The sequence below is a fragment of the Berkeleyomyces rouxiae genome (genome assembly GCF_048999995.1).
Source record: "Berkeleyomyces rouxiae strain 22BRR77 chromosome Unknown BrBRR77_ptg000003l, whole genome shotgun sequence".
Taxonomy (NCBI): Eukaryota; Fungi; Ascomycota; class Sordariomycetes; order Microascales; family Ceratocystidaceae; genus Berkeleyomyces; species Berkeleyomyces rouxiae.
In genome coordinates this window covers 3,180,231-3,201,154 of record NW_027396493.1, presented here as the reverse complement: position 1 = coordinate 3,201,154, position 20,924 = coordinate 3,180,231, and the positions used below count along the sequence as shown (strand labels likewise).

Genomic DNA, 20,924 nt, shown 5'->3' with positions numbered 1-20,924 from the left:
TGGCCAAGATATTAGCAGGAGCACATGGGTCATGGATATGCGCCAAGTGTGTCGGCACAAAAAATACCACAGATCACTTTTTGCAGCCATAGAAAAGGTACAGTCCAAGACATGTGAGATCATAAGATCAAAAAAAAACGAAATGGTCTAGATGCAATAGTCTCAGAACAGGAACCCCAACAGAACGCCGACAAGTAGAGCAAGACGAGACAGGACGAACACAAAGGCACAGGGTCGGAATATCGAGGTCCTCTTAAGGAGCCCATGCAAAGAAATACGTTTAGAGTCGTCAGGAGAAGCGCGAAGGAAACAAGAAAAGGAATATCTAAAAATAAAAAAAAAATAAAAAAAGAGATTTTGGATTTTTTGGTGGTGGTTTCCCATGTAGCGTTAAGGGGGCACGAAATACGGTAGAAAGAATAGAGAGAAAAAAAAAAGGAAGAAAATAAAAAAAGAGCATCGAGCTATCAAGCAAACGAACTGCCCTAAGCAGTGCTTGAGAACCGCTTGGCGCGAGCCTCGGCCTTGGCGCGCTCAGCCGGGTCTTCGAGAACACCAGATCTCCTATTCTGGCCTCCGTTGTTTCCACCATATCTGTTGCCGCCACCGCCGCCGTGGCGGTTATTGTTGCGGTTTCCACCGTGGCGGTTCCGGCGATCATTGTTGCCTCCTCTGCGGTCCATAGACTGGCGCTTGTTTGCGCCGCCGCCGTTGCCGTCGCGGCCGCGCTTGCGCGATTGTCTCTCGGGCAGCGCCTCGTCGAGCATCTGGCTAATCTTGCTGTCATCGACGCCAAAGCGCGACGCCCGCTCGGTGCGCTTCTGGATCTCGATGTCTTCAATTCCGAAGCGCTTTGCGCGCTCGGCTCGCTTGCGCACCTCCTCGGCGGTGTCAGTAGCCGACAGATTAGCAGTTATAGTCGTTGCGGCATCAGCAGCAGCGGCATCAGCGGCGGGCTCCTCAGTCGCTGCGGCTGGCTCTGTCTCGGCAACTTCGGTGGCGGTAGAGGTCGGTTCAGCTTCCGGGGCCGCAGCAGCAGCAGGCTCTTCAGCAGGCGCCTCGGCAGCGGGCGCAGGCGGAGCAGGCTCGGCAGCCTGTTCGGGGGCGGCGACAGCGGGCTCGTCATCGCTGTAGTCAATCTCATCCTCTGCAGTGGAGCAAGTGGTTAGCAGCTTGATCATGGGCTCGGCATACGGGCTGCTCTTGACGTACCGGCAGGGGCAGGGGTTTCCTTGGCCTGCTCATCGTCGGCATTCAAGCGCGCAATCAGATCGGCCTTGTTGCCCGTGGTGGGCAGACCGCGCTCAGTGAGCACCTTCTTCAGCTCGGGGACCTTGAGCGAGGCGTAGTCGGCCATGGTGAATGAAGTTAGGGTTTCTGGTTGTGAGAATGGTTGCTGGGCCAGCTATTTTTCTATGGCAGCGTTGCTTCTGAGCGGCAGGAAGAAGACGCGGGCGTCGCAAAGGCGAAGCGTGAGTTGAGTCGGTAAAGAAATGCAGGCGAAGACTGCAAGTACAAGAAAAATAAGGGAGGGATTGAGAGGGAAGATTGCGGGTGGAGGTGGTGATGGCTGGATGGCGAGTGAGGATGAAGCTGAGACGAATGGAATGAAGCCAAAGAAGGCTCATAATACTGAGCAACGCGTTTGGGCGGGCGCGGTGTCGCTGATTGGCTGCACTTCCAGTAAGCTGGGGTTGGGCTTTAGCCATGAAGGGGTGTAAATTAACCAGGCCATGTTTTCTGTCCTGTTTTATGCATGCATAATAAGGGATGACGTGAAAGATCCCAAACAGGCGCCAACCAGCGATCAAAAAGACGTGGTGATAGTCCTGACTTTTGTAAGAGAGCAGCCCAAATGCCACGCCAGCAGGACAAATCACTGACGAGCCCAAGCCTTCAAAATGGCCTTGAGCTGGCTGTGAGCTGGCGCTGCTTTGGCAAAGGGACCAATAGTCACTCTGCAGGCGTGAATTTCGACTCTGAATTCCATGGAACGCAGCCATATTGACTGTGGCTGATACAGGGAGGGATCATCAGTTTAGCCTGTATGGATGTCCAGTACAGCACAGTACAACCCAAAGGAGGACGGCCAAGGGCTCTCCAGAGACCCCGGAGAATGCAATCAAAATCCCACAGAAACGGCGCCAGTCAGCCCAGTGAGGCTCAGTCCCTTGATAAAGAAACCAGCCCCATCAAAGAGGATGAAGCATAGAAGGCCTCCCGAAATCCAACAACGACGTCGTGAGTTGTAAAAAACAACCAAAGCAACTGCCTGCCCAACGCAGGAGTTCTTGCTTCCCGATATTCGAGAATCTGCAGTTACCGGTTCCGTGGGCTCCTGCCAACACTGCACACCAACTGCGGCCTAATAATTTACACCATTTTATCTACATTTTATGCGCACCTAATAACCTACATCTTCATTCTCTTTTGCTTGTCTTGCCTCTGATTCTTCCTTCTTTGCTTTGTTCGTCCTGTATCTTTCGAGCTGCATTTTTTGCTCCTTGTGGATCACCTTGCCAACATCTTTTTATCTCAGCTTCTAGGGTCTGCCTTTTTTCTTCGGGTTGTTTCTCACCGCTGGCTGCATCGACATCGGCGGCGCCCTCGCCTTTCCACTGCAATTCTGACGTCACTACGATGCCCTTTGTTGCTAATACACCCGAGTCGCTGCTGGCCCGGGCTGACTCCAAAGTCGCCTCCCGCACGTGCCATGGCATCACATCTGCCGGAAAACCCTGCCGCCGATCCGTCTCCCCGAACAAGGCACCCGCCGCCTCTGGGGCGAGACCCTGCAGTGCTGCGCCGGGCTTAGCCCAGTACTGCTGGCAGCACCAGGACCAGGCTGCCCATGCTTCTCCACAGGCAACGCCGGCCAAAGCTTCGTCCTCCCGGCCTAGCGCACAGCAGGCTCTACCCCGGACCAGTGTGGACACCCTGGCCGACCGGCTAAACATTATGGGCTTGAACGACAACAAGCAAAACAGTGGGAGACCTAGCAAGCACTCCCACAACACGTACAGCAGGCCACCGAAACCTTATGCTCCGGCCGAGCACCGCCGACCCGCTACTTTCTCTCTCTGCTGCTTCAGTTTTCCTTTGGACGATGGCCCATCATCACGCCCTGAGCCCGGGCATCAAGTGCTGCCACAACCTCGCCCCCCACAGGCTACCACCCAGCTGCCCCATCGGCCTACAGCCGGTATTCCTGCCAAGGTCCGACCAACTGCAGGCCACAAGAGACGACAGTCGCAGACGGGAGCCTTTATGAAGCTAATACCGCCGACGTTGGATCCTGGCACGGCGTCAATACTACTCTCAGAGCTGGCCAAGGGCTTTACCGAAGCCGAGGAGCCTGGCTACATTTACATGTTCTGGCTGACTCCCGAAAGTGAGCCGGCGCCGTCAAAGGAGATTGCCCGCTCTTTAATGGGTGCGTCCCCGGCACCGGCAGGCTCCCCGTCATCTATGGCCCGCAAAAAGCCACTTCTTCTCAAGATTGGCCGCGCGGCTAATGTGCAGCGACGAATGAATCAGTGGAGCCGGCAGTGTGGCCACGACGTGCAAATCCTACGCTTCTATCCATATATTCCCTCTGGATCCACCGAGTCTCCGCGGATGACACCGCATGTCAAAAAGGTCGAGCGGCTAATCCACCTAGAGTTGGCGGGCATGGGCATGAAGGCCGAGCTGGACAAGTGCAAGATCTGCGGAAAAGATCACCGCGAGTGGTTCAAGATTGAGCAAAGCAGAGAAGCTGTTGCGCGTGTTGATGAGGTCATAAGAAGGTGGGTTGGGTGGGATGAGGGCCACCGACGATGATACAAGTCTCCGACATTATGGTGTGGAAGACGTGGAATAGACTTTGGGCTATAATTAGAGTTTAGAATCCCGCATGGGGTGGTAGTATGTTTTTGCAAAGGCGTAGGTGTTGATATCAATTCAGTACAGTTATCTGATTTCTGGGATACAGGCAGCTCGGGAGAGCGAGTAGAGTTATCCGGATCATGACAGACTTCTTTTGTTACCGTAATATTCAGGCAACTGTTACTACTTTCTACGTGATTAGGAGGCGTCTTCAAGACACCAGAGGTCACATGGAATCACAGTTTAACGGAATTAGAATCTCTTTATATTTGTCTACGCAACCTATTTGTCAACAATCAGGATCAGAGACATCAATACCCTCTCGATATCCGAGAAGATAACTGGTCTACCCTTTTATGAAGCGCGTCGTGAAAAAAAAAAAGAGAGAGAAAGAAAAGGAAGTGAAAGAAATAAGGAGCACAAGAAGAGAAGAAAAAAAGATAAATACTCAGAGGCACTAATGCCCCAGGTTCTGTTCACGGTAGAAGGAGAACCGCGACCAATGGACAGATCGAGAAAAGAATGGGCAGCTAGAAATTGCCGGGTAAACGGCAGTAGCTGGACGGGGGGTTATTTATAACAAAGAAAAAGAAATACGAGAAGAGACAGATGCGTCAGCATCGGATACGTGCAGGTTTCAAAGATGGACACAGAAATGCAAAAGACCCATTCCAGGTTACACAAAACCCCATTGCCGTTGGCTTGCCAGCTGTCAGCACCTGCTGCTCTCCTTTGGCAGCTGTCCGAATGAGCCCTCATCCTGAGACCACCGTTGCCATCACCCAATCGGAGAGCTGCTGCTGCTCGTGATCAGCAGCTCCTGGCTCTCCTGAAGCTCTGCTATCTGCCGCTTAGTTGGCGGCGACAGCGCGGCGGCGCCAGGCACCGCCCTTGAAGCGCGAGCCGTAGCTGCCGTAGCTGTAGGCGCCGGGAACCTCCTCGGGAGCAGCAGAGGTGGTGGTTTCAGCAGGGGCAGAGTAGGTGGAAGAGGGCGTCTCCGTTTCAGAGGGAGTGGCAATGTCGCTGGTGTGCGTCAGGCCGGTGGGGTCGGCGGAGGAGACGGTCGAGCCGGGAGTGCTGGACTCAGCGGCAGACTCCTCGGGCCAGCCGTAGCCAGGAACGTAGACGGAGGTTGTAGTAGTGGCAGCCACAGAGCTGTTGGTCTCAGTGGCAGGCTCGGAAGGGGAAGCAGTAGAGACGGTAGTCTCAGAGGGGACGTAGGCAGTGCTGGTGGACTCGTTGGTGGTGGTGCTGTAGATCTCAGTGGAGACAGTGGAAGCATCCTCTGAAGAAGTGGTCTGGACAGGCTCGGCGGAAGACACGGTGCTCTCGACGGGGACGGTCAGAGTAATGTGGTTGGAACTAGTCAGGGTAATGAAAGTGAGAGGCTCCGTGAACGAGGACACGGGCTCGGGGCAGCCGTAGGGGTTGTTGCAGACAACGGAGGTGGTCTGGGGGACGGGAGCAGGCTCGCTGGTGGAGTAGACAGCCGAGGACGAAGCTGAAGACTCAATAGCGCTGGATGGAGTGAAGACGGGCGCGGTAGTGGGGACAGCCCAGGTCGAGAACACATCAGTAAAGGTGCTGGGCTCGGCAGAGGGGATTTCCGGGTGGGCAGAGGAGACGGTGGAGTAAACGACAGAAGTCGACGAGGCAGAAGCAGAAGAAGAGGTGGAGGCGGAGGCAGGAGCAGTAAAGCAGCCGTAGGGGTTGTCACAGGGCACCTCAGTCTCAACCGGAGCAGGCTCAGTGGTGGATTCGTAAGAAGACTCAGTAGTGGCCTGGGCAGTGGTCTCGTAGATGGGTTCATCAGTCGAGACGGTTGACCAGCCCGTGGTCGAGGGCTCAACCACAGACGAGGAAGAAACAAGCGATTCAGACGAGCTGTAGACAGGCTTGTAGCTGATCACGGTCGATCCCGGGGTGGTGGTCTCAGCGGCAGGCGTGGTCTCCTCGAAGCAGCCGTACGGGTTGTCGCAGACTTTGGTGCTGGTGGAGGAAGCAGCAGTGGTGATCACTTGCCCCTCGGTGGACTCGGAGCTGGGCTCAACAGTCACATAGGTCGAAGCCGAGGCCGAGGACGAGACAGTCGGGATGGTCTCAGTAGGCTGCGAGGGGACCTCGGTTGAGTAGGTGGGGATAGACGAGACGAGGCTCTCGGTCCAGATGGACCAAGTCGAGGGTGAAGCGGACTCGATTGTAGTGCCGGGGGCCGTGTAGGTGGGGACGGCCTCGGAGCTGGTCTCAATCGGGGTCTCGGTGGTGGCAGTCTCAACAGTCGACTCGGTAGCCTCGGAGCCGGTAAAAACGGCAGACTCGCTAGTAGGCGCAGCAGATTCGGTGGTAGAGTGCTTGTGGGTGCGGGTGCGGGTGCGAGTCCGGGTGTGGCTAGAAACCGCGGACGAGCTGCTGCTGCCAACCGAGATGCCAGAGTAGGTGGGCTCAGGGACATTGGTGGGCAGGTACGAAATCACCGTCGAATCCAGCGTAGTCAGGATAGGCGAGGGGGTGCTTTCCTGGACAGTGGACGACTCGGAGCTGTACACGGGAGCCGACGAGATAGTCGTGGTGGACTGGCCCTTGGTGCTCGACTGCTTGCCAGTGCACGTAGTCGACGAGGACAAGGTGGTAGAGCTAGCAAACGAGGTAGACACAGTTGAGAGAGTCGGGATGCCGGGGTGGGTGCTGTACGACAGGACGGTCACCTGGCTCGAAGGCACGCCGTAGGTCGAGGTCGACTCGGGCTCAACGGGCTTGAACGAGCTGACAGTCGAGTGGTGGGCGTCAGAAGACGGGAAAACAGCCGTCGAGGTCGAGTTGGTGTAGCCCGTCGACGAGGGACCAGGAACCGTGGCATACTCTGTCGACTGGGCCGGAACAGAGGTGCCGGGGGCCGAAGAGTAGACCGAGGTGGTGGCCGACGAGTCATCAGTAGTGGTGCCGGGAGCAGTGCTCGAGGCAGTAGCACACTCGGCGGCGGTGGTGACATAGACAGTCGAAGTCACAGTCGACACCGAAGTCGAGGCCAGGCCGGAGCAGCGCTGCACGCAGAACTGGGGGCAGGTCGAGCTGCCATGGCCCTGGGGGAACGCCAGAGCAGGGCTAGAGGAAGAGTTAGTACAGAAGATACAGACACGGAATCTGGTGCGTCTTACGTTACAGTGGCCGCAGCCAGAAGACCAATACGGAGCATGTTGAGCGGTGGTGGAAGTCGAGTGTGTACGTAAGGATAACGAGTGTGAGTAGAAGAACGAGTGTGGGGAGAGTAGCGATACTTGACAACGAACGAACAAAGAGCAATGGAAAAGAAGAAGCACGAGAGAAGAAACGAAAGTAGGGAGAAGGCTGAGAGAGATTAGCTTGCTTGCCTGGGGAGCAGAAGAGAAAGGGAAGAGGGAAGACTAGGACCCATCGGGGCTTCTTTATACTTTCCCGGCATGCTTGAAACTCGGCTACATCTCGTACAATCGGTGATGTATCTTCTAGCCGAGCATTCGTAAATCTTTTGGAAGGACTGTATCCTCTGTGCGCCGTCGCCTAATTCCGCCCGCCTCCATCTTCCCGTGGCAGTCTATTGTTCTCCGACTTGGCAAGCCCGAATCTGCATCTCATTGGCGGGAGAGACTTTGCCAGAGCTAGCACCAGCTGGAAAGAAAAAAAAACACCAAAAAGACACAAGTCGATCTCACTGCCCTCGGGATCTTGTTCCATTATGCTCGTGTTTCACGTGTATTTCCGCACACTGTTCGATAGTTCCCTGCCTGGGCACCATTGCAAGATCATTGGTGGCACTCTGACAGAACGAGGCGGCCCAAAGAAACTCGCCAAGACAACCAAGGGCCATGCACGGCTGAGTAACATCAAGAGCAGCAAGGTTGACTAGGCGGATGGGCTTTGCCGATAGGGCAGGCCGTCTGCTTGCTTTCTGCATTGGCCCTCTGCTTTCTCTCTCTCTCGCTCTCTCATAATACTTGTGTCCCCCGATTCCAATGCCACCCACCCTATTTGCTCCGTCCACGACGCTTCACTTGCCAATCTCCACCGCTCGGGCATAGAGCGCAGCCACTTGCATCGTAGATATGCAGCCACCCGGCGACAATCATCGTGCCGAGGGGGCGTGTGTGGGCCGGTGTGGCACTTTGCGTGCGGGTGTGCTGCCATATTAACTCTCAGCCACCGTGTATCAACTCAAGACCCTCCTCGTTACCGTTAATCTGCTCTGGGGTCTTGGTGATCTTCAAAGCAGGTCTTGTCGCTGGTACAATTACTGCGCGCCGTTTCCTCTGGGCTTCGGCTGTTTTAGACGTATCTGTCTCGCCTGTCTCTGTTTCCAGCGGCAAGATTTTCCGTCCCTCTCACTGCCGTGTACTCTTGGCCGGGGCCTCAATACTGCCCTTCCACCAGTCTCAGGCTAGCTACCACCTCTAGACTCGCTGGTCTTGTTTTTGTTTTCGGGAGCCGAAACCGTCTCGGTCGGGTGCATGGTTACACAGGCTCACCAAAACACTGAGCAAGGGGGGAAGGACGACGGCAAGAAAAACAAAGCAACGCTCTTTTGCGACGGGCTTCAAAGCTTCCTTTTTCTTCTTCCCAGGGTTCTGTTGTTGTGTCTTTAGAGTGCAGTCCAGCTGCCCTTGTCTTGATGCAGACTAGTGCTTGGCCTTTTGACTAGAGACAATCTTTGCTTGTTCCTGAAGCCACAGTTTCTACATTCAGCTTCGCCCCAAGGGCAGAGGGCACTTTTTCGCTAGATTCAAGTAGTCGGCGCCATTTACAGTTCTTGTCTTGGGACATCTTCCTCGTATGGGCTGCGCTCACTTTTCCAGCACCTGCATAGAGCCGCAGATGTGAGACCAGCTAGGCGCAACACGAGCATATTATACTTGGGACGATTCAGAGTACACACACATCTGTGGTGTGGTGAAACGGCCGTCTCGGCTTTGGGCCCTTGTCAGCTGGCATGGCGAGCCTGATGTGTGCTTGGGGCGATGGTTGGGATGTTGTCAGAAGCTGCCGGGTACACGCTATTAGATCTGTAGCTTGTTCGGCTTTCTTCTATTCCACTTCACCGTAATGGCACTGGCTCTGGGGAGCTCGTCATGCCAGTATGAGTAACCAACCACCCGTTTCATATGACACCACGCCCTCGCTGCTAAACACTATGCTGACCTCGCTTTTCTGCTCCTCTAGTAATGGGGAGCAATAAGCAGCTGGCCTCGAGTTATTTGCAGACGCAGATTTCATAAGATTCAATTGTGCGCAGGAACTATAAAGTATGCATGAAATAAGAGTAACTAATACTAGTTTGTTATGTCTCCATCAGGACAAGGTGGTGTATAAGAGGATGCCAGACCAATTCAATAGCGCTTTCCTAGGGTTAGACTAGTAGCCCTACTAGATATCTCGACCCCTCATTGCCGCAGCTTTAACTTTGGATCCGTCCCGTCCCTGCATTACATTGTATGTACATAACTACATATTACAAGTGTCCTTGTACACCTGTACATCTGCACATGCCACGTACAACCTGCTGTCTGTCTGCGGTAGCAATAAACGAGCTTGGACGTCTCAAGACGCCCCTGAGGCTTACATAGTCAGATGCGAGTATAGATGCATAGATTCACGCCAGGTTCCAGAAGACATGGCTCCCTTAGGGTTGCCCAGAGGAGCCAGCTGATTGAACCACACAAGTGTCCTTTGTGGGAGCGAAAAGGCGGTGATGCGCAAGAGACTAGATTTTTTTTTTTTTTTTCAAAAAGGCTAGTTTAGCAAATAGAAACAGCGAAGAAACAGAAAAGTGGTATCTTGATAAAATGCAAGCGTCCGTGGCACACACTGGATGGTCTATTGCCAGTATTATGCCGTAAAGTCGTGGTGTTGTTTTTTTTTAGTACACGCGCTCATCGTCCCAATAAATCCTCCCGTCAGACACATCATCCTCGTAGCCCTCATCATCAGTTAGATCGTCGGCTGGCGTCATGGTGGCTTCGATTTTGCGGATGCGGTCTCGCACCCAGCCGGCCACGACGTAGCTAGCATCTAGAAGAGAGGGTGTTAGATTAGAGCTCTAAGCGATTGAGAAGAAGAGCCGGGCGGCGGCTGCTAGCAGGTCCGAGAAGACTTGAAAGGCCAAGGAAGGGGGGACTTCAAAGAGGGGCTTCAAAGACTTACATTCGCGGGTGCAAAAGGCATGTGGGATATTGCCTTTTCGTTCGACCACAATCTCCGTCCGCTCCTTGTCCTTTGCTGAAGCCTTTTCGGTAGAGTTTCTCCTCCGTTGTGAGATCCACTCATTGCGTATGTCTGTGTTGACCCAGTGGTCGTCTTTGGCATAGAGAAAGTAGAACTTGACGGGGTCTACATGGCCCAAGGCCTCTGGTGGTATGTCCCAACCCTTGGGATAGTCTGCCGCGGGCCCATCATCAACGTCCATTTTCCAAAAGTCTGGGTCCCAGAGATCCTCCCGAATAACATCCATTTCGTCAAAGCCCATGGTCAGGGCCTGGCGCACGCCGTCGCGGCTCTTGAGAAAATCAGCAGTAACCTCGGCCGCGCGGGGCGAGAAGCCCATCCACGAGCGCAGCATCCAGGCCAGCGCTCCCCACGGAATGAGAAGCAGCAACAGCCAAGCGAGTAGGTAGAGGTTCTCGGCTAGGCCTGGAATGCAGCGCAGCCGCGTCATCTGACGGCCCTTGGGCGACTGGGCAATGTGCACAATGGTGGGGAAGAGCAGAATGCCCGCGCGCAGGTTCAGGTGCGGCGCGGCCTTGGGGTCGCGCTCGTGGCGCTTGAAGAGCTCGAGTGTGAGATAGGAGCCGACTGAGTGGCCGACGATGATGACAAAGTCGTACGGCGTGCCGATGCGTTCCTCGTCAAAGCTGTTTTCTATGCGCCGGCCGGCCAGGTCTTCATAGAGAGCATCGATCTGGTCGGCTACAAGGAACGGCTCACTGCCGTCCTTGCCAAAGGGGACGTGGTCCTCATCGTGGAAGCCGCAGAGGCTCCGGCCGTAGATGTCGTACACCACACTAGGATCTATTTGCATGAGAATAGTGTTCAAGAAGGAGAGAAACTGCTCATAGTAGTCGATGAGCCCTGGGTTGCCGGGAATAAAGTAGACCAGGGCATGGCGGCCGGTCTTGGGAATCCCCATGGGGGGGATGAGCAGAGACTGCGGCATCCGGGGGCCGCGCAGAGAAGCGCGGCTGGGAGCGAGCCGGGTCACGGGGGAGTGGAAGGAGGGGGGGAGGGGCAGAGGCCGAGGAGGGGAAGGGTCCGGGGGGGGGGGGGGGGGGGGGGGCAGACCAGACAGTAAGGGATCGGTGAGAGCGAGAGAAGGCGGTAGATGATGCGTGAAACGCAACAAGCGGCTGCAGGGCAGTCCAGCAGTGGCGCAAAAGCAGACAAGACACAGACGGACGATAAAAGGCACGGCAAAAAAGGGTTGCGGTGATTTATCAGATTGGAGTCGGTGAGCAAGTCGTCGAGGGTTGAGCGAGTGTTGAGGCGTCAAGCCTGGGACAGGGAAGTTGGCGATGGTAGGATGGAAGGATTCGGCCAGGGTTTGGGATTGGGGTTCTGGGTTCTGGCTGGGCCAGAAATCAGGGTTTAGAGCCCTGAATATGCAGGCAGGCACAGCTGGGGTGGTGGCAATTCAATTGGCTGGCTGGACTTGACGGGTGGTGCCCTGGATCTTGGGGGTCTTTTTTTTCTTCTTCTTTTCTACAAGCAGGGAGGATGTCTTGGTTCTCTTTGTGGCCTGAGAACACTGGCCAATACGTACTGAAAGCAAGAGAGAAAAACAATCCGCGCTTGGCATCCATCACTCTGTGCTCGCGGCCGGAGCTTGGCCTGTTGGGGGTTCAGCCCGCTATTAGCATGAATGCATGTAGCGGGATAGCCACTCCCTTGCAAGTAAACAGCCCACTGCCGCCTTTGTATGCACGTACCGGGGAGTCTACCCCGCCATCTTTAGACTACCTCAACGGGAGTTCTGTGTTCCGACTGCACTGCGCACAACCTTGCTCCGATCTGTGATCTGTGATCTGTGATCTGTGTTAATCGAGCGCACGCTTTCGCAATGTCTACCACATGTAAGGATACACCAGACCTGCTGTGCACAGGCCGAGCCTTGAGTCCGTTTCCCTGCCGTTCCGTTCTGTGGGCTAACATGCTGCACATCAAGCAACTCCTCCCCCGTACATGACAAGTGACCCGGGGTCATTTGGGTCTGTCACGGCGACCAGACGCTGGCCCATCATCATTGTAAGCCCAGACTGACAGCCCGGATACTGTGCCGGCCCAGCACCCCCATGAACTCCTTTCAACTGACGCTACTTAGACGTCCATCGTCAACGATGTGCACATCACTGTGGGAAAGCTCAAGCTTGAGGCTTCCAAGCTGCAGGAGGCTGGCAAGGCTGTTGATCCGCTGCTCATCGAAAAAACAGACGAGCTTGCGGAAATTCAAAGCAAGATTGGCATTCTCAACACCGAAGTCCAGCGTAACAAGCCCATGACGTAAGGCCCGGCCTCTTCCCCCCACGACCGGCCCCACTTTTCCGGAGCCCTCTCCTCCTTTGCGGCTCTCCTAGGCACTGTTACAAGAAATGCTCGCAACCTGGTGCTGACTAACCAATGCGATTATAGACCCATTGAAGATGACGGCTTTGACGATGTTGCCCTGTACAACAAGGAAATCGAGGCGCTCAAGTCCGAGGCTAACAACGCCGACGGCAAGAGCCCGGAGCTCTATGCGCGCTGGCACGATGCCCCGTGGCTTTTCACTGAGTGCTACTTGTTCCGGTAAGTCAGCCCGTGGACCGGCAGGTGTGTGATGCTGCACATAGGCTCAGCTTGTTTTGTCTAACATGGTTCTCGCCACACCACAGCCGCCTAAACACTTTCTTCACCCAGTCCAAGCACTGGAAGAGCTACGACGTCTTTGCGCGCCAGAAAACGTCTGCCTTCCACTCATCGCGCCCGGCCGTGCTGGAACTAGCCGCCCGCTACACCGAGCTGGTCTCTCAGATCTCTGCCAAAAAGGCCGACAAGGCCACCCCGCGTGACGCCAGCACCGACAAGGCAGCCGAGGCCCTGCTATTTTCCGAGATGGCCGAGATATGTCTCTGGGGAAATGCCACCGACCTGTCTCTCTTGACCTCGCTAACTTACGAAGACCTCCAGAAGCTGCAGGGCAGCGAAGCGCGCAAGGAGAGCGAAGCCAAGATCTTGGCCAACGACCTGCCCAAGGCCTTTGAGCTCCTCCATGCTGCTCGCGAGGCCGGCAAGAAGGACCGCCGGGTCGACATTGTCCTCGACAATGCCGGTTTTGAGCTGTACGTCGACCTGGTCCTGGCGGGCTACCTCCTGGCTTCCGACCTGGCCACCACCGTGGTGCTGCACCCCAAGTCCATGCCGTGGTTCGTCAGCGACGTGCTGCCCGCCGACTTTGGCTCGCTGCTGATGGCCGTGGGCAACCCGACATCCTTCTTCGAAAGCCCCGACGAGACCAGCACCGACGCCCGGCCCATTGTGCCGCTCCAAGACGCGGAAAAAGAAGCGCTCTACGACGTCTTTGACTCGTGGAGCGGCTTCCACGCCAACGGCCAGCTCGTCATCCGGCCCAACCGCTTTTGGACGCACGGCAGCAGCTTCGCCGCGCTGCCGACCGAGGCGCCCGAGCTGTACGCCGACCTGCAGACCAGCGAGCTGGTCGTCTTCAAGGGCGACCTCAACTACCGCAAGCTGACGCGCGACCTCGCCTGGGACCCGACCACGCCCTTCGCCACGGCCGTCGGCCCGCTCGGCCCCGGCAGCGGACTCAATGTGCTTGCGCTGCGCACGTGCAAGGCTGATGTGGTGGTCGGGCTGCCCGCAGGCAAGGATGAGGAGCTGCGCCGGATGGAGGGCGGTGGCGGGGACGGGGCGCGCGAGTGGTGCTGGAGCGGCAAATGGGCGGTGGTGCAGATGTCAGTGGGCAAGTAGATGTGGCGGGCGAGGGGCGGGTATGTGGTGCATGATAGACTCTGTATACATAAATGGAGGCACAGCGATTGTTTCACGTTGCTACAAGCACGCAGAATTTGTGGGTGGTGGGCGCATGAGCAGGAGGCCGAGATGCTCAAGACGACTAAAGTGATCGTCATGGAAGAACTTCACGGGACAACGTCGTGTGTGACGTGCAGATCATGAGAACGAAAAGGCAAAAAAAAAAAGGAGACGTCGAATTAGAGTAGACGAAACAAATGAAATATTTAATCTTGATAACTTGGCACCCAGCAGAAGGAGAAAAAGACAACAGATAAAAAACGATAGTATAACCCAGGAAGAAGAAAAAAAAAGCAACACCGCGTTCGGCATTCTCTAAAATTGTTTCAGTGTGCAAACAAGCAAAAAAATGAGAGTGATGACGAGAATAACAAGAAAAAAAGGAGGACAAAGCAACGCACAGAAAAACAAAGAACAAAAACTCCATCCAAGAACCAGGCTGGGAGATGTAGCCCTCCCCCTGGTAACCACACAAGGACCAAATGCCCACCGGGAGCGGAAGAGAAGAAAGAAAGGAAAAAGAAGAAAGCTATGGGCAGATCATGGTCTACTGCAGCCGGTGGTGATACATGCCTCGCAGCGCCGTGGGAAAAGAGACAGACAAAGACTATGCGTCAGGGCACATGGACCCTGTACCGGTTGCCTTATTCGTTATCGACATCCGCTGCCGCCGCCCGTTGCCGGCTCGATTTGCCCTTTTTGCTACCACCCGCCACTCTGCGCTTCTTGGAAGTCTTGCCGTCCGGAGTTTCTGTCGGCTCGTCGCCGTTGGCTGCTGCTGCTGCGCTGCCGTCATCAAACCGGCCCTCGCCTATATTTCGAACATGGTTAGCACACACACATCATTCACATACCTGGTTAGGTAGAAAAGTAAGACTCACCTTCATGGTACATGTCATCCAAACTTATGTCTCCGTTTGCAGCACCCGCACGCTTCCGCTTGCCGCCCTTCTTCTTTTGCAGCTTATCGTACTCGCCGCTCTCCAAAAGCTCGCGCTCGCGCCTCTCAATCAGCTCAGCCTGCTCGTCGTCGGCCAGCCACATAGCAATGTCTCGGTTTCTGTTCTCAGGAGGTCGGCGACCAGAGAAGTCGACGCTGGCACCGCCACCCTGGATAACTACGCGTTGCACCTCCTCCTTCTGCATAGCACGAGTACGGATACGCTCCTCAATAGTGCCAGACGTGATTAGACGGTACACAGTAACCTGTTTCTTCTGACCAAGACGATGAGCACGGTCCATAGCTTGAGAATCAATGGTAGGATTCCAATCCGAGTCGTAGAAGATGACCGTGTCGGCCGTTGTCAGATTGATACCCAAACCACCGGCACGTGTTGACAGGAGGAAGATGAAGATTTCTGGGCGTGTCTGGAAATCGTGCACCGTGTCACGACGATCTTCAAGTTTGGTTGAACCATCCAAGCGGCAGTATTTGTAGTTGCGATAAGTCAGGTACTCTTCCATCAAATCAATCATCCGCGTCATCTGGAAGTACAGTAGTACACGATGGCCCTCGTTCTTGAGTTTGAAAAGTAGCTCATCCAGCTTAGCCAGCTTGCCACTGTCAGTAACAAACCGGCGCATTGAGGGAACAGTGATGTTGGTGAAGCGAGACTTTTCCTTGTCTGGCGGCGGAAGTAGAGCTCTTGTCGGCCAGAAGGCAGGTCTAATCTTCTCGGTAACAATGGCCTTTTGCTCAATCGGGTTAGGACCATAGATAGCGCGACGGATCGGGATGTTGAAGAGCGTCTCAAATCTTTCAGGATCAGTAGCACTACTTGTACAGCTGACATCAATGGGAATGGCAGTAGCACCAGGGCGACCAGCTTGCTCCAGACGGCCGAGGCCTGAGTCATCGAATGACACTTTGGCAGCGTTCATCAAATTATGGAGGGCGCCTTCAGGAGCAATATCGGCGAGAACGCGACGGCTGTTGCGCTCCTTGATCAGGAAAAGTGCGTGTGCGGGTGTGAAGTCCTGGTCTTTGTCGTAAACCACGCCAAGATGCTCTAGTCTGTCGCTGCGCTCAGATACCTTGACAGCACGGTCAAGAATTCCTTGATGGGTTGCATTGTACACTTCTCCAGCACTCGTGTCAGCAAAACGCAGCCAAGAGAATGCTCCGTTGCCTTCAACGCTTTCCCTCAAGTTGTCGGGATGGTAGATGTTCATCAAATGATTCAAGTACTTGTTTCGCCAACCAACCTTGATGCTGTCACTGCCGGGCTTAGAAAGACGACCGCCATTACGCCAAATCAGCTGAGGCAGTTTGTACTCAATTGCTCCACGTGGGGAATATGATACAGTAACTTGGTTGCCCTCACGGATGAACGAAGCTGTCTCCGCAAAGTATCCCATGCTGAAAGCCGAAGCTGTCTCAGCGCGTTCAAACAAGTCGGGATGGTTACAAACCTTTCGGAACTGCATGACCAAGTTCATCAGTGTGCCGGAATCATTATCATCGCCCATAGTTGCCTTTTCAATAAGGTCCATGACACTGATTTGGTTACGCAGATTGCGGTAGTACTCGCGCTGCCGGTATGTGAGGTTGCAATATACGTCGAGCTCGATCTTGTCACCCAGTTCCTTCTGCACATGCTTCTTGACACGGCGTAACATGAAAGGCTTGAGAATCATGTGCAGACGTTTCAATTGGTCCTCATTGAGCTTCGTGTTGCTAGTGGCGTGTGACTCAATGTCCTTGGAAAACCACTCGCTAAACTCGTCATGAGAGTCAAAAAGCGAAGGCATGATGAAGTGAAGTAGAGCCCACAGCTCCTGCATGTTGTTTTGAATAGGGGTACCAGTGAGGAGAAGACGATTACGGCAGTGGAAGGATAGGAGGCACTTCCAGCGAGAACTCTGAGAACTCTTAATGGCCTGGGCCTCATCGAGAATCATGTACTGCCAACGCATCTTTTGGAAATATGACACATCGGAAACGACCATCTGGTAAGACGTGATGCAGACATGGAAAGGGGCATCTTTCTTGTAGATGGAGTGCTTGCGGTCCCAGAACTTTCTCAGCACCTTGCGGTCGCCGGCTGTGCCCCAGTATGGGAGAATCTTGAATTCTGGCACGAATTTGCGCACTTCCTGCTCCCAGTTGTGGAGAGTTGACGCAGGGCAGACGACGAGGAAGGGGCCCCAGACATCGTACTTTTCGGCAAGGTAGGCCATGACCGAGATGGATTGGACAGTCTTTCCAAGACCCATTTCGTCAGCAAGGATACCGTTGATGCCTTGTTCGTACAGATTAGCAAGCCAGTTGAGACCCTTGAGTTGGTATTCTTTGAGCTGAGCATTGATGAGCTTCGGTTGTTCAATCTCGACATCGCCAAGACCAGTCGGGTTCTGAAAGTTCATCTCGCCACTCTCATCCATGTCGGGTGCTTCGTTGTTGAAATCGCGGGCCTTCTTCTGAGCTTCCTCAATGGCATTCTGGGCGTTCGCCATGGCAGCGGCCTGGAGTTGAGTCTCATCCTCATTGTCGAAATCAAGGTTCTCAAAATCAGTGACCTTGCTAGAAGGTGCCACTGTTGGAACAGCAATTTCGGATTTGGGTGCCGCTGAGCCGCCAGCTTCTTTGGCAATTTCAGGGTTGTCAGTGCTGCGCTCAACCTCGTCAGTCTTGATCTTCTTGCCAATGAAGTGAGAATAAAGCTCGGTCTGAGAAATGAGGAAGTTGAGCTTTCTCTTCTGTCTAGCAGCTTCGCGGTCAGCTTCCTCGCGGCGCTGGTTCTCCAATTCTTGCTTCTCAGCAGCCTTGCGGTGGTCGCGTTCCTCGCGCTCGTTGCGCTTCCAGAAACTCATCATATCACGCATAACACGCTTAGCGCGGGCTTGTTGATCCTTGGTACCCTTGTTTGTCCGAAGCTGCCATCTCTTTGCTTCCTTGGACGCCAACAAAGCAGTCTTCTTAAGGTTGGAAGCTTTCGTAGCATACGAATCGGCAGCAATCTTGAACGTTTTGCTAACGTCCTTGCGAGCGAGATCCCTCCAAATTTGGTCGTAGATTTGGTTATAGCCTTTAGACTCAAACTTGGCTTCAGGAGCAGGTGGCTCGGCAGTCCGTTCCTTTTCCTTGGCTTTGTCGCGATCTTTGCCTTCCTTAGCTGGCTTCGCCTCTTTGGTGTCGACTTCTTTATCGGTTTCTTCGCCCTTTTCGGGTTTAGAAGCCTTGGACTTGAGACGGATGATTCGAACCTTGCTTTCTTCCTTGGAGGGGAGCTCTTCTCCAGCGTCGATGGCAGCCTGGGCAGCTTCGGCAGAGTCCTTTTCGGCCTGTTTTTGTTCCTTGGACTTCTTGAGACGATTTCCAGATCGACTCTTGGACTTCTTCGGTGTCTCTGTTTCCGAAGGCAGAATAGAGCTATTGCCAATGCCGTCCATTTGTTGAAGATCCACATTACGTACTGGACCCTTGAGGCCCTTTTGCAGAATGAGCTTGGTTTGTTGTGCCTTCTTGGACGCACGCTCCGCATCACGAAGATGCTTCTGCCTCTCAGTTTCATCTGCAGCGGCAAGGGCACGGGCGAGAGCGGCTTCCTTTTGCTCAATGGTGACAGCCATTGACTTTTCGCGGCGGCGCTTTCGCTGCATGTCCTTCTTGCGTTCCTTTTCAGCATGCAGCTCTTGCTCTTTGACTTCTGACAAGGCGGCATCATAATTAGTGTCGTCATAGCGCCTGCGACCAACTTCAGCATGAGCATGCAAGCGTTTGCCAAGAGTCGAGGCCAAGTCTTCGTCCCGACGAAGACAAAATGAAACATCGAAATCCTGTATCCGGCGACGGCGCTTGGCAGCAGCCTTGACAAATTCGAGACGTTGCGCCTCAATAAAGTCGAGATCGGTCTCGTCAGCCTTATTTGCCTCAGCCTCGATCATTTCCATGTGACGCGCAATCTTCCTTTCATTGTTGGCTGGGGCAGATTTGGCGCTGTTTTTAAGAGAGCCATTGCTCTGGCGCTTGGAAGGGGCTTTGCTGGTAGAGTTGCGACGTGACTTGGACGGCTCGGCATCTTTAATGTCATTTACCCGGCTTCGGATCTTTCTAACTGGAGCGGACTTTTTCCGGCCTTCTTTTTTAGTCTTGGCAGGAGCGTCAGATTCATCAAGAATCTCAGATTCCTGCTCCAGGTCAGCCTCAGTTTCGGCGGGATACTCGGCCTCCATGGTCACGTCGATATCGGGGGCTGCGAGCACGGAAGATTCCTGGGTGCGTGGGGATTCGGCCTTGCGCGGCCTGGCGTTGCTTCTGAGGGGAGAGAAGGTGCGTGTGGGTTGGTCGCGTTCACGAAGAGAAGGAAGCTCATGGTCGCGGTTCTGTTCACGTTCGCGGGTGGTCTCAACTGGTGGAGCCTTGGCAATGGGTTCTGAGCTAGTAAGAATGTTGGAAAATGACATGACCTTGGCGGCAGGAATCGCGGTGTTAGCAGTGGAATACAATAAGTGCGGGAGGCAATAAATACTTACGTTGGCAGAGCGCGCGGGCAGCGTCGGTGAGGCCGGCTTCAGCAGCGATGGCAGGCCACACGACGATGTGCCGTTAGATCTAGCCATTGTAGGAGATGAAGAGTCGGATGGCTTGACGTCTTCGGAGCCACGAGGTGGGCTACCGGCACCGCTCAGAGGGGGTGGCCGCGTCACAGCCCGATGGACGGAATGGGCGGCAGTGGATTGTTGGGGCGACGCGTAGTGGCTCTGGTGGGATCTGGACTCGGAAGTCGTGTTTCGCGGCAGATCAAAAGGATCCAAGGCCTGTGAGTTGGGTAAGAAGGTCAGATTTGGCGATGTCGATGATACAGAGTTGCGGTCGCGGAAAAGGCAGGCAGAGGGGACAACCAGGACAAGGCAGAAATTCAGGCAGAATAAGGGGGAACAGTGAGGTGAGAAAAAAAATGGGATTTGGCGATGATGGCAGGTGCAAACAAATTCGAGGTGTGTGCAAATTGCAGTCACAAGCAGAGAAAAAAACAAAACACGAGACAAAAATAGACAGACAGCAAAGACAAAGGGAGTCGAGAAACGATGGCGAATAGGAGGGAAACAAGGGGCAAAAAACGATGGAAAAAAAGCGAGGCCAACAGCAAATGCGCAGAAAACGACTCGAGGCGCCTTTGGTGTTTTGAAGGAAGACTAGCACCAAGCAGCTGGATGACGCCTAGGCTGGGCGAGGGTTCGCGATTTGGGTGTGGTGGCCGATCGCGGTTAGGGCGTGGCTCAATGGCTCAGAATTCTCGGCACGAACTGGCTGTAATCGCCATCTGGAAATGCCGACTGGGCGAATTCTTTCGACCGAGACTCTCGCGATGAGAAGCCAGGCGGCGGATTGACGGCAGGGGCTGATGACGCGGTGGTGGAAACGGGGAATGGAGAGGACACCTGGGATGGGCTGGGCGACGGTGGCGAGTTCCATTATGAACGACGCCTCAAGAGATGGGAAACGGAGTGCAAATCAACGCGGCAAAGTGTCCACGTACCTTGGAGACCGGGTCGTTCCACGGTCGCGACTCGGCGGTGATGGAATCGGACGTGGGATCATAGAAGCCGCTGCCCTCGCGCCGGGCCAGCGACGAGGTTTGCGCGGGCCGGGGCGCATACAGCGGCGGCGGTCGCATGGGCGATGTTTTTGGGGCCGGGGCGGCAGCGGTGGTGGTGGGGTGGGCGTCTCGGAAGGTCGAAGACGCGAACGGGTACTGCGAGGCCGGAGCGGCGGCCGCAGCTGCGTGGGCGTGGGCGTGGTGGCGGGCGGCGCTGTGCGAGTCGGGGGCCGAGTAGCCGGCGGCCGAGTGGGAGTGGTGGTGCTGGTAGTCAGGCTTGGGAGGCGGCGATCGAAGACTGAAGCCGGGGATGTGGTGCGAGGCGGGAGGAGGCGGGGAAGGCTGAGGATTCATCAGATCGCGCATTGCGTGGTGTTGTGGGCGGTCGCGTTCACCCTCGTCGTCAGGGTGTTGTAGAACAGTGGAGCGAAAGTTTGACTCCATGGCGTGGGCAGCGAATAAGTG

General features: G+C 54.9%; 6 protein-coding genes across 6 annotated transcripts; 2 read left to right on the top strand and 4 right to left on the bottom strand.

Annotated features, from left to right (window-relative positions):
• Nucleotides 1–485: 485 nt before the first annotated feature.
• BROUX77_004064 (uncharacterized protein) lies at nucleotides 486–1,357 on the bottom strand (the record flags this gene model as incomplete). Its single annotated transcript, XM_073748785.1, has 2 exons — nucleotides 486–1,147; nucleotides 1,213–1,357. The coding sequence occupies 2 exons, from the start codon at nucleotides 1,355–1,357 to the stop codon at nucleotides 486–488; spliced, it is 807 nt and encodes a 268-aa protein (XP_073606489.1).
• A 1,283-nt stretch (nucleotides 1,358–2,640) lies between these two features.
• Nucleotides 2,641–3,822, top strand: BROUX77_004063 (uncharacterized protein; the record flags this gene model as incomplete). The annotated part of the gene is made up of 1 exon (XM_073748784.1): nucleotides 2,641–3,822. The coding sequence occupies one exon, from the start codon at nucleotides 2,641–2,643 to the stop codon at nucleotides 3,820–3,822; it is 1,182 nt and encodes a 393-aa protein (XP_073606488.1).
• An 896-nt stretch (nucleotides 3,823–4,718) lies between these two features.
• BROUX77_004062 (uncharacterized protein) lies at nucleotides 4,719–7,060 on the bottom strand (the record flags this gene model as incomplete). Its single annotated transcript, XM_073748783.1, has 2 exons — nucleotides 4,719–6,969; nucleotides 7,023–7,060. 2 exons carry the CDS (start codon nucleotides 7,058–7,060, stop codon nucleotides 4,719–4,721), a joined length of 2,289 nt encoding a protein of 762 aa, XP_073606487.1.
• A 2,694-nt stretch (nucleotides 7,061–9,754) lies between these two features.
• BROUX77_004061 (uncharacterized protein) lies at nucleotides 9,755–11,047 on the bottom strand (the record flags this gene model as incomplete). The annotated part of the gene is made up of 2 exons (XM_073748782.1): nucleotides 9,755–9,906; nucleotides 10,039–11,047. 2 exons carry the CDS (start codon nucleotides 11,045–11,047, stop codon nucleotides 9,755–9,757), a joined length of 1,161 nt encoding a protein of 386 aa, XP_073606486.1.
• A 900-nt stretch (nucleotides 11,048–11,947) lies between these two features.
• Nucleotides 11,948–13,854, top strand: BROUX77_004060 (uncharacterized protein; the record flags this gene model as incomplete). Its single annotated transcript, XM_073748781.1, has 5 exons — nucleotides 11,948–11,960; nucleotides 12,053–12,132; nucleotides 12,209–12,387; nucleotides 12,517–12,672; nucleotides 12,759–13,854. The coding sequence occupies 5 exons, from the start codon at nucleotides 11,948–11,950 to the stop codon at nucleotides 13,852–13,854; spliced, it is 1,524 nt and encodes a 507-aa protein (XP_073606485.1).
• Nucleotides 13,855–14,561: 707 nt separating this feature from the next.
• BROUX77_004059 (uncharacterized protein) lies at nucleotides 14,562–20,903 on the bottom strand (the record flags this gene model as incomplete). The annotated part of the gene is made up of 4 exons (XM_073748780.1): nucleotides 14,562–14,728; nucleotides 14,799–19,326; nucleotides 19,393–19,677; nucleotides 20,400–20,903. The coding sequence occupies 4 exons, from the start codon at nucleotides 20,901–20,903 to the stop codon at nucleotides 14,562–14,564; spliced, it is 5,484 nt and encodes a 1,827-aa protein (XP_073606484.1).
• Between the last annotated feature and the right edge of the window lie 21 nt (nucleotides 20,904–20,924).